Source organism: Oncorhynchus nerka, linkage group LG24 (genome assembly GCF_034236695.1).
Source record: "Oncorhynchus nerka isolate Pitt River linkage group LG24, Oner_Uvic_2.0, whole genome shotgun sequence".
Classification (NCBI taxonomy): Eukaryota; Metazoa; Chordata; class Actinopteri; order Salmoniformes; family Salmonidae; genus Oncorhynchus; species Oncorhynchus nerka.
In genome coordinates this window covers 43,439,348-43,451,724 of record NC_088419.1, presented here as the reverse complement: position 1 = coordinate 43,451,724, position 12,377 = coordinate 43,439,348, and the positions used below count along the sequence as shown (strand labels likewise).

The window sequence follows — 12,377 nt, the reverse complement described above, 5'->3', positions numbered from 1 at the left end:
CCCATACACAGCCATATAAGGAGACATTGGAACACAGCGCATTCAAAATCTGGGGCACTTCCTGTATGAAATTTCATCTTGGTTTCGCCTGTAGCATTAGTTCTGTGGCACTCACAGACAATATCTTTGCAGTTTTGGAAACGTCAGAGTGTTTTCTTTCCAAAGCTGTCAATTATATGCATAGTCGAGCATCTTTTCGTGACAAAATATCTTGTTTTAAAACGGGAACGTTTTTTTATCCATAAATTAAAAGAGCGCCCCCTATATCCAAGAAGTTAATCAATTTTAAATTCAGGCTGTAACACAACATTTGGAAAAAGTCAAGGGGTGTGAATACTTTCGAAGGCACTGTAAGCTATTCGTAATGTAATAGATCTACCGGTATGTCACTGAATAAATTCTCTTACTACTCAACTAAATACACTACATGACCATGAGTATGTGGACACCTGCTCGTCGAGCATCACATCCCAAAATCATTTGCTGCTATCCTGAGACTAGGGGGCAGTATTTTGAAGTTTGGGTGAAAAACGTACCCAAATGAAACTGCCTATTTCTCAGGCCCAGAATCTAGAATATGCATATAATTATCAGATCAGGATAGAAAACACTAAAGTTTCCAAAACTGTCAAAATATTGTCTGTGAGTATAACAAAACTGATATTGCAGGCAAAAACCTGAGGAAAATCCAACCCGGAAGTGCTGTTTTTCCTGAAAGCTCTCTGTTCCATAGCCTGCCTTCGCTCCATTTAAAAGGATATCAACCAGATTCCTTTTCCTATGGCTTCCCCATGGTGTGAACAGTCTTTAGACACAGTTTCAGGCTTCTATTTTGAAAAATTTGCGAGAAAAATCACATCGCGTCATTGTATGGCTGGGTGCCAGCAGCGTTTTGCATGCGCAACAGCTTCGAGCAGACATTTTCTCTCAGTCCCGTTTGAAATATTATCGATTAACCTGTTGCTTCTACTCGGGACGCTTGCGTCCCAACTAGAGCTCTGGAAATGCAAATGCGCTACGCTAAATGCTAATAGTATTAGTTAAAACTCAAAAGTTCATTAAAATACACATGCAGGGTATCGAATTAAAGCTACACTCGTTGTGAATCCAGGCAACAAGTCAGATTTTTAAAATGCTTTTCGGCGAAAGCATGAGAAGCTATTATCTGATAGCATGCAACACCCCAAAAGACCCACAGGGGACGTAAACAAAATAATTAGCATTTCGGCGTTACACAAACCGCACAATAAAATAGAAAACATTCATTACCTTTCACCATCTTCTTTGTTGGCACTCCTAGATGTCCCATAAACACTATTTGGGTCTTTATTTCGATTAAATCGGTCCATATAAAGCCTAGATATCGTTATATGTAGACTGTGTGATAAACGAAAAAAACATTGTTTCAAAACGTAACGTCATTTTTTTAAATTCAAAAAGTCGACGATAAACTTTCACAAAACACTTCGAAATACGTTTGTAATGCAACTTTAGGTATTAGTAAACGTTAATAAGCGATAAAATTCATCAGGAGGCGATGTAAAGATCATTAGCTGTCCGGCTAGAAACTCAACGAAAATATCCGGTCCTAGACCGGAGGAGATACGGTGTCCTGAAGTTTACATACACTTAGGTTGGAGTCATTAAAACTCATTTTTTCAACTACTCCACAAAATTATTGTTAAACAAACTAGACTTTTGGAAAGTTGGTTAGGACATCTACTTTCTGCATGACAAAAGTAATTTTTCCAACAATTGTTTACAGACAGATTATTTCACTTATAATTCACTGTATCACAATTCCAGTGGGTCAGAAGTTCACATACACTAAGTTGACGGTGGCTTTAAAAAGCTTGGGCAATTCCAGAAAATGATCTCATGGCTTTAGAAGCTTCTGATGCTAATTGACATAATTTCAGTCAATTGGAGGTGTACCTGTGGACATATTTCATGGCCTACCTTCAAACTCAGTGCATCTTTGCTTGACATCATGGGAAAATCAAAACAAATCAGCCAAGACCTCAGAAAAAAATTGTAGACATTCAAAAGTCTGGTTCATCCCTGGGAGCAATTTCCAAATGCCTGAAGGTACCACGTTTTTCTGTACAAACAATATTACGCAACTATAAACACCATGGGATCACGCAGTCGTCATACCGCTCAGGAAGGTGATACGTTCTGTCTCCTAGAGATGAACGTACTTGTCACGGAGCTAGGAGTGGTGGGTGAGGAGTCAGGCGCAGAGAGCAGAGGTTTAGGGAAAAACGTATTTATTCCGGTAAGACAGGTCACGCCAAAAACAACAGGCGAAATAATGACACACAACCATCCACAAACAGAACAGAGAACCAAGCCCGCACAAAGCAGGTGGGCATAGAAGGCTTAAATAGCCCTGAACCAAACCCCAAACAAGAAACAGGTGAAACTAATACAGACATAACCAACAGAAAAGGAAAAGGGAATCGGTGGCAGCTAGTAGACCGGTGACGACCACCGCTGCCCGAACAAGAAGAGGAGCCACCTTCGGTGGAAGTCGTGACAGTACTTTGGTGCGCAAAAGTGCAAATCAATCCCAGGACAACAGCAAAGGACCTTGTGAAGATGCTGAAGGAAACAGGTACAAAAGTATCTATATCCACAGTAAACAGAGCCCTATATCGACATAACCTGAAAGGCCGCACAGCGGAAGAAGCCACTGCTCCAATAACGCCATAAAAAGCCAGACTACGGTTTGCAACTGTACATGGGGACAAAGACTGTACTTTTTGGAGATGTCCCCTGGTCTGATGAAACAAAAATAGAACTGTTTGGCCATAATGACCATTATTATGTTTGGAGGACAAAGGGGGAGTCTTGCAAGCCGAAGAGAACACCATCCCAACCGTGAAGCACGCGGGTGGCACCATCATGTTGTGGGGGTGCTTTGCTGCAGGAGGGACTGATGCACTTCAGAAAATAGATGGCATCGTGAGAGGGGAAAATTATGTGGATATATTGAAGCAAAATCTCAAGACATCAGTCAGGAAGTTAAAGCTTGGTCGCAAATGGGTCTTCCAAATGGACAATGACCCAAGCATACTTCCAAAATTGTGGCAAAATGGGTTAGGACAACAAAGTCAAGGTATTGGAGTGGCCATCACAAAGCCCTGACATCAATCCTATAGAACATTTGTGGGCAGAACTGAAAAAGGGTGTGCGAGCAGTTACACCAGCTCTGTCAGGAGGAATGGGCCAAAATTTACCCAACTTATATGTGGGGAGCTTGTGGAAGGCTACCCGAAACGTTTGACCCACGTTAAACAATTTAAAGGCAACGCTACCAGAAACAAATTGAGTGTATGCAAACTTCTGACCCACTGGGAATGTGATGAAAGAAATAAAAGCTGAACTAAATAATTCTCTCTCCTATTATTCTGACATTTCACATTCTTACAATAAAGTGTTGATCCTAACTGACCGAAGACAGGGAATTTTTAATAGGATTAAATATCAGGAATTGTGAAAAACTGAGTTAAAATGTGTTTGGCTAAGGTGTATGTAAACTTCTGACTTCAGCTGTACATATGAGATGAGTAATGACAGATATGTAAACATTCTTAAAGTGGCATTATTAAAGTGACTAGTGTTCCATTTATTGAAGTGGCCAATGATATTAAGTCTGTAGGTAGGCAGCCGCCTCTCTGTGGCTGTTTAACAATCTGATGGCCTTGAGATAGAAGCTGTTTTTCAATCTCTATGTCCCAGCTTTGTTGCACCTGCACTGACCTTGCCTTCTGGATGGAAGCGGGGTAAACAGGTAGACGCTCGGATGGTTATTGTCCTTGCTGATCTTTTTTGCCTTCCTGTGAAATTGGGTGTTGTAGGTGTCTTCAAGGGCAGGTAGTTTGCCCCTGGTGATGCGTTGTTCTGATCGCACCATCCTCTGGATAGCCCTGCGGTTGTGGGTGGTGCTGTTGCCATACCAGGCGGTGATACAGTCCGACAGGATGTTCTCAATTGTGCACCTGTAAAAGTTATTGAGGGTTTTCGGTGACAAGCCACATTTTCTAAGCCTCCCGAGGTTGAACAGGCTCTGTTGTGCCTTCTTTACCACACTGTCTATGTGAGTGGACCGTTTCAGTATGTACACCGAACTTAAAACTTTCCACCTTCTCCACTACTGTCCCTTCGATGTGTATAGGGGGGTGCTCCCTCTGCTGTTTACGAAAGTTCACGATCTCTTGTGTTTTGATGACATTAAGTGAGAGGTTATTTTCCTGACACCATACTCTGAGCCCTCACCTCCTTCCTGTAGGCTGTCTCATCGTTGTTGGTAATCAAGCCTACCACTGTAGTGTCGTCTGCAAACTTGATGATTGAGTTGGAGGCGTGCATGGCCACGCAGTCGTGGGTAAACAGGGAGTACAGGAGAGGGCAGAGAACGCACACTTGTGTGACCCCAGTGTTGAGGATCAGCGGACTGGAGATGTTGTTTCCTACCTTCACCACCTGGGGGTGGCCCGTCAGGAAGTCCAGGACCCAGTTGCACAGGGCGGGGTGAGACCCATGTTCTCAAGCTTAATGATGAGTTTGGAGGGTACAAAGGTGTTGAATGCTGAGCTGTAGTCAATGAACAGCATTCTTACATAGGTATTCCTCTTTTCCAGAAGGGATAGGGCAGTGTGCAGTGTGATGGCGATTGCATCATCTGTGGACCTTTTAGAGCAGTAAGCAAATTGGAGTGGGTCTAGGGTGACAGGTAGGGTGGAGGTGATATGATCCTTGACTAGTCTCTCAAAGCACTTCATGATGACAGAAGTGAGTGCTACGGGCGATAGTCATTTAGTTCAATTACCTTAGCTTTCTTGGGAACAGGAACAATGGTGGCCATCTTGAAGCATGTGGGGACAACATACTGGGGATAGGGATTGATTGAATATGTCCATAAACACGCCAGCCAGCTGGTCTGCACATGCTCCGAGGACACGCCTAGGGATGCTGCCTGGGCCGGCTGACGTCGGCCACAGAGAAGGAGACCCCACTGTCTTTGGTAGCGGGCCGTGTCAGTGGCATTGTATTGTCGTCAAAGCGCGCAAAGTAGTTGTTTAATTTGTCTTGGAGCAAGACGTCGATGTCTGTGACGGGGCTGATTTTCCTTTTGTAATCCATGATTGTCTGTCGACCCTGCCACATACATCTCGTGTTTGAGCAGTTGAATTGCGACTCCACTTTGTCTCTATACTGACACTTTGCTTGTTTGATTGCCTTACCTTTATTTAACTAGGCAAGTCAGTTAAGGGAATAACTACACAGTTTTTTTCGGCTATGCTTCCAGTCGTCTCGCCATGATTAAATGCAGTGGTATGTGCTTTCAGTTTGCTCCAGAGTCCAATGGCGGTGACCTTTACATCACTCAAGCCGAGACTTGGCATTGTGATCTTAGGCTTGTGTGCAGCTGCTCGGCCATTGAAACCCATTTCATGGAGCTCCTGACGAACAGTTATTGTGCTGACGTTGTTTCCAGAGGCAGTTCGGAACTCGGTAGTGTGTGTTGCAACCGAGGACAGACAATTTTTCATGCTATGTGCTTCACCACTCGACACTCCCATTCTGTGAGCTTGTATTGGATACCACTTGGCGGCTGAGTCATCGTTGCTCCTAGACACACGCACACACACACACACCTCACAACTCACTCCTAGACGTTTCCACTTCAAAATAAGAGCACTTACAGTTAACTGGGGCAGCTCTAGCAGGGCAGACATTTTACGAACTGCTTGTTGGAAAGGTGGCATCCTATGATGTTGAAAGTCACTGAGCTCTTCAGTAAGGCCATTCTACTGTTAATGTTTGTCTATGGTGATTGCATGGCTGTGTGCTCGATTGTATACACCTGTCAGCAACGTGTGTGGCGGAAATAGCCGAATCTACTAATTTGAAGGCATGTCCACATACTTTTGTAAATATTGTGTATAAAGCATTCAAATTCATTTACGACACTCCATTGTAATGCATTCACTTAAGGTAATGGACACTTTATAACTTGAGTGACAGTTGAAATCAATTAGTTTTTAGTTATTATTTGAGACATAAATCAATTATCAAATCCGGGAAGATCAAGTAATTGTTCCACTGGAGGTCATAAGGTGAATGCACCAATTTGTAAGTCGCTCTGGATAAGAGCGTCTGCTAAATGACTTAAATGTTAAATGTAAATGTTTACCATTGATGTGGGTATGGCAGAAATCAGTGCTTCATTTCAAGTTATTGTCCTTGGCCTTTCTGAGTGTTGGTAAATTAATTCAAATGATTGGTACTTCTGAATTTGTTATCATATCATTTTCTCTCACAACTTATCACTATGTCACCTTGCATTGTGTAGCATAGCTGTGTGTGTGTTGCGTGCAAGTTAGTGTTGAGTGTAAGAATGTGTGTTTCAAGACAAACAGCCCGACCTGGCCACCTAGTCCAGGGGGAATGATGCGTGTCCACACTCCTGCGGTCCTGTGCCACTGATGTAACGCATACTAATGACCCAGGGCCCTGGTCCTGGTGGAGCACAAGGGCAGAGAAGCAAAGGTGCTGCACTCCGTGCCCAGGGTTGACTCACCCTGCATGGGGTAAAACTGAGCGTGAGTGGTGAATGGAGGGGTGGTGTAGGAACAGGGGCCAATGTGTTAGTCACAGGGCTAGGGGACTGAAGGGACAATATAACTGGATGGATTGCTGCTTTAGGCTATTTTAAAGATGGCATCTGCCAGTGTTAATGCGCACTCTCTCTCCCTGATACACACACACTTTCTCTCTCTCTGTCTTGCTTTCTCTGTCTCTCCCTCTCACACCACACACAAACTCCCCAGAAAGTGTAATGAGAGTAAGAGGACACTCCTCCTGAGACCAGAGTGCCCTTCAGCATATTTGCAGACAGTGATTACACAGACAGAACAGAGCTGAGTGCAATGCAAATAGCCATCGGGGCCTTCGACGCTCTCCAGCACAAATACACCAGACTCATCACACACACGCACACACACACTGCGAGTGATTTTACTGAGCCCCACAACTTTTCTGATCCCGGTCAATTTGTAGTCTACAAATGATTTGTAATTATGTTCCGACCCCCTGTCCATCCGCTCAAAAAATCGGACCACGGGTAAATCTAGTTGATGATCCCTGGTATAGGGTTATGGCCAGCACTGTCAGCCCAGAGGCCAGGCTATTTCCTGAGTAGGAGAGCCAGGTAACAGCGAGACAAGCCCAGAGAGAACAAGCCGAGCGCACATTCATCATCAAGAAGCACTGTTACCGCCGGCCAGACAGTGAGCGCACCCAGGGGAGTCCTGACGAGCCCAGAATGACTGATCCTCTCAGGGTGAGCCCAACGAGCCCAGAATGTCTGATGCGACCCAGGGGAGGGTAATTGAGTGTAAAATGATGGAATTCTCCCACTGGGTGCAGGACGGTAAGTCGGCTCCTCCCAAGGGAGGTTAAACGAGCGACAAATTACTGGTGCAACCCAAGGGAAGTGGCCAAGTGCAGAATGCATAGGTCTGTATTATGATAAGTTAGGAAAGTGTGGAGTGAGTGTTATTAACAGGAGATGGTAGTAACAGAGTAGTGATCAGACGAGGTTGGCTGCTCACATGGAGATTCAACCAACACAGATGGTTGGTTAAATGAGCAAAGAACAAGTGCCTACTTTGTTCTAGGGAATTAACCAGCGAGTGAAAGAGGGAAATATACTGTTTTAAAAAACTCTCCCATTATGTCTATCATGCACTTTCTCTGTTTCTGTACATTTCTGTTTGTGCTCACTAATCTACAGGTGAGTATGACATCCTGCCATTTAAAAGCGCTTGAAATGTCACATACTATAAAACCTTATATTTTCCCATACCTAAAATGCATACTATTTAGAACGCAAGTGTTGGTATTCAGACACGGCCTGAATGGAGCAAGAGAGAATATATAGCAAGAGATGAAAATAAGAGAAATGAAAGACCCGAGAGCGAGAGTGAGAGTGAGAGGTGGAGAGAGAAAGAGGGAGATTTGCCTTGGGAGAAACTATGAAATAAATTAAATACAAGGCTAACATGCGTGTTAAAGTGTGATTGCAGCCGTTTGCTAATGATAATTGGTTCCACTGTACACACACAGTTTTGTATTGCTATCCTTGTGGGGACTAAATATTTTATTCCCATTCAAAATCCTATTTCCCCTAACCCTTAACCAAACCATAACACTAACCCTGTGCCTAACATTAACCCCAAACCCTAACCATAAAACTATACCTAACCCTAACTTCTAACCCTAACTGTAACACCTAAAATAGCATTTTTCCTCGATTGGATTGTTAAAATGTCCCCACTTGTCCGAATTTTCCTTGTTTAAGACTTCCTTGTTTAGGACTTCTGGTACCCGCAAGGATAGTTAAACAAAAACACACACAAACAGTTGCGTTTGCGGCTGGCCAGCTCTAATCCTCCTGAGCAGCTGGTCCATATTTCATCACTCCCTGCAGTGTCTCTGACTAAAGCGGTCACTTGCAACCTCGCAATATATCCTTCAGTGTAATAACAAGTAGGCTACAGTTTATTAAAAATACAAACTCATTGTACCTCTTACTCACAGCTTGCATACCATAGTGCATGGTGGTTCAGGCATTCACAATGCACCTTCTCTCTCTCTCTCACACACACACACACGTTCTAACATTACACACACACACACACACACACACACACACACACACACACACACACACACACACACACACACACACACACACACACACACACACACACACACACACACACACACAACTTCTCTACCTTGTTAGTGTGTTTACTCCACCACAGCGGAGACAAGACTGTACACACAGGCAATAACACACACGCTCTCACACCTGCACATACACAGCAGACACACACACAGCAAACACACACACACACACAGCAGACACACACACACACAGCAGACACACACACACAGCGGACACACACACAGCAGAGCCTGATTACTTGACATGCAGCTGAGGCAGTAAATCAGTCCCGTATCCAGCCAGGAATATGCAGACACACACTGTGGAGGTGACAACCACAGGCGTCAACACTCTCCCAAACAGATAACAGGATGGAGAGAGTTGTTGACAGAAACATGAGTCACAATTTAAATATGCAAGCCCCAAAATATTCAGAGATGTAAAAGGACTTGGTGAAGAGGTGAGGTAATATAATCATATAACAATGTTATAAATTAATAACCAGCAAAAGTAGTATTTCACTCTTTAACTTTATCAAAAGCCATGAATAAAACTAGGCATTCTTGAGAGACAAAGTGCTATAAAAATGCCCCAAACCAAAAAGATGAACAAACTAACCCACACAGTTAATCAACTCTATCACAATACAGAACCAAAACACTGAATGAACAGACAAAACAAATGAACAAATGACTGAAAACAGGAATGAAAGAGCGTCTTTCTCTCCCTGTCTTTCGTTCTGTGACTCACCTTGCAGAGTTTGTGATAACGTGGGGATGAGATGGCCATTCTCTGGAGCCTGTGTAGGAAGACCACCACTTTCTGAAGGGAGGTGCGGACCATGGCCATCATCGTACGAGTGCCACAGGTCTGCAGCCTGCTCAGAGTCTGCATGGCCCTCTAGCACTGCCCAGGCCCGCTCATATCCTATCCTCCTCCTCCCCCCAGAGATGCACCACAGCAGTCACAGAGTGACGTGAACACACACACTGTCTGAGACACACACTCCGACCCGGCATGCCCCCGCAAAAGCGTATATACTGGCACACACACAGTGCGCGGTCAATCACGGCACATGCGCACTCTTACAGCAAATACTCTCTCTCTCTCTCTCTCTCTCTCTCTCACACACACAATCTCCCTCACACTCTCCCCTCATGCACCCTCACACTCGTGCTCAGGCATTTAAGCAGGCTGAAACACTCTCATTCACACACACGCAAACCAGGGTACAATACTACTCCAAAAAGAGATGTCACTCTGTGGTTACCCCTTTAGAAGCCAGGGGTCAACGAAGAAAAAGAAAAGCAAAAGAGAAAAATCTGCCGACATAGCAAACCAAGAGAAGAAGGATGAGCGAGGGAGGCAGAAGCTGCTCTGAAGGAGCCGATCACGGCTCACTGTAAAGCCAGAGACTGGAGTGGGATAAAGGCTGTGGCGCTCCGCGGAAAGCCCTCCATGCGGACAACACAGAGAGAGAAGGGGGAGAGAGGGGGGATGAGGAGCGCTGTGTTAACAGAAGACAGAAGCTCCCTCAGCTGTAGGGAGGGAATGACACTACACCAGCCAGAGCGGGCGGCTGACTGGGATGGAGGGAGAGAGTGAAAGTGAGGGAGAAGGGGAGAGAGAGAGAGAGAGAGAGAGAGAGAGAGCACCAGTGAGATGCACAGCGTGCAGCTCGCACAAAGCAGGAGCAGCAGTGTGTGTGTAGTGTCCCAGACATAATGATATGCTCTGACACAGATACAGAGGGATGAGAGAGCAGTCTGATATGGGAACAAGGAAGGAGGGAGATAATTAAAAGCCAAGAGAGAGACACCTGAGAGAGAGCGAGAGAGAGCGAGAGAGAGAAGGGAAGAGAGGGAAGAGAGGGAAGCAAAGACAGAAGCAGATAAAAGGGTGAGTGCATGGAAGTACAGTTGGTGAGGGCATGAAAGAGGGAATATAAAGAGAATAAAAAGTAAGGGATAGAGAATGAAAGAGAAACAAAGACGTGCGGAAAGGAATTAATGCAGTAGTAGCATCTGTAATTTGCTGTGTTAATAGATTCAGAAACATTACTTTCTCCTGCACTCACGATCTGAACCCTTGTGTCTTCACCTAAGGACTCCCCCAGCGCGACAGACAAAACCCTCTGACACGAGGACTGCCTCATCTCAGTTCCCCATGACTTATAAATACAGGACACACACAGAGATAAGAGGCACGCACAAATGACCCACATACACATACAGTACATCATACACACAAAGGCACACTCACGCTCAGTAAAACATGTGAGAAAGCAAAATGATCATTGTGCTTTGTGAAGATTTTTACGTAGCCAGATCTGAAATTGGGGGTGAGCATACGTTTTTTCACTCATCCCACACAGTATTGATTCTTCTAAGGTAATTACAGAAGGGAATACCGTTAGCTAGGCCAGTTACTCCACTGACGGCACTGAGTTTCCAATAAGACCGTTAGCAAAAGCATATATGAACCCCCTTGGGAACTAGCATAATGTTCACGTGCACTTACAGCAATGTTTGGCTAGCAACTCCAACGTAGCGCAGAATGAAAGCTAATGTTTGAGCAGGGCAAAATCTGTACTGTGATTTCTGTACAGATATGCCTTGTTATATAGACTGGAACACACACACAGTGCATTCGGAAAGTATTCAGACCCCTTGACTTTTTCCACATTTTGTTACGTTACAGCCTTATTTAAAATAATTATAATCAAATCTACACACATACCCCTTAATGGGCCTGTCCAAAGTGTTTAAAAAAAGTACAAAGTGTTCGTTAGGTGTTAAGCCTGTGCTAAGATGTTGGTCCCTGTACGGGGATCGCAGCCATAACAGGTAAAAAAAATGCTTAAAATGATTACGAGACCAAAAAAGCTATGGTGATTGTGTTTAATTATGTTTGGGAAGTAAAGATAGACATGGTTTTAACAAGGTAGTGGTAGTATTTAATTCAGTACAACAATTTGTAGGTGGCTTAACACCCTGTCCCTGTGCCCATTGAGTAGGTGTGTCCAAACTTGACTGGTACAGTATATAACACAATGAGCCAAGGAAGCATTTTTGTACACATAGTACTTTTTTTTTTTTTGTTATTTTACCTTTATTTTACTAGGCAAGTCAGTTAAGAACAAATTCTTATTTTCAATGACGGCCTAGGAACAGTGGGTTAACTGCCTGTTTATGGGCAGAACGACAGATTTTGTACCTTGTCAGCTCAGGGATTTGACCTTTCAGTTACTAGTCCAATGCTCTAATCACTAGGCTACCCTGCCGCCTCAAGGTGAAAACATCTGAGCTACACATAGGCTAACTTCCTTCCCACCGTGTGCTATTTGCCCTCTCTGTCTAGCATTACTACACCCTTTGCCAACCCGGACTCTGGTGTGTGTGTGTATAATATCAAAACTATGAAATAACACATATGGAATCATGTAGTAACCAAGAAATGTTAAACAAATCAAAATATATTTAACATTTGAGATTCTTCAAAGTAACCACCCTTTGCCTTCATGACAGCTTCGTGAGGTAGTCATCTGGAATGCAAGCTGTGCCTTGTTAAAAGTTCATTTGTGGAATTTCTTTCCTTCTTAATGGATTTGAACCAAACAATTGTGTTGTGACAAGGT

The 12,377-nt window shown here is 44.0% G+C and overlaps 1 protein-coding gene across 1 annotated transcript in view; it reads right to left on the bottom strand.

Annotated features, from left to right (window-relative positions):
• LOC135564238 (utrophin-like) overlaps nt 1–9,592 on the bottom strand; it is a 71,679-nt gene extending 62,087 nt beyond the window's left edge. The window contains exon 1 of the mRNA XM_065008494.1: nt 9,491–9,592. Coding sequence (XP_064864566.1) covers nt 9,491–9,592 — 102 coding nt within the window. The remainder of the gene's footprint in view (nt 1–9,490) is intronic.
• Nucleotides 9,593–12,377: the final 2,785 nt, after the last annotated feature.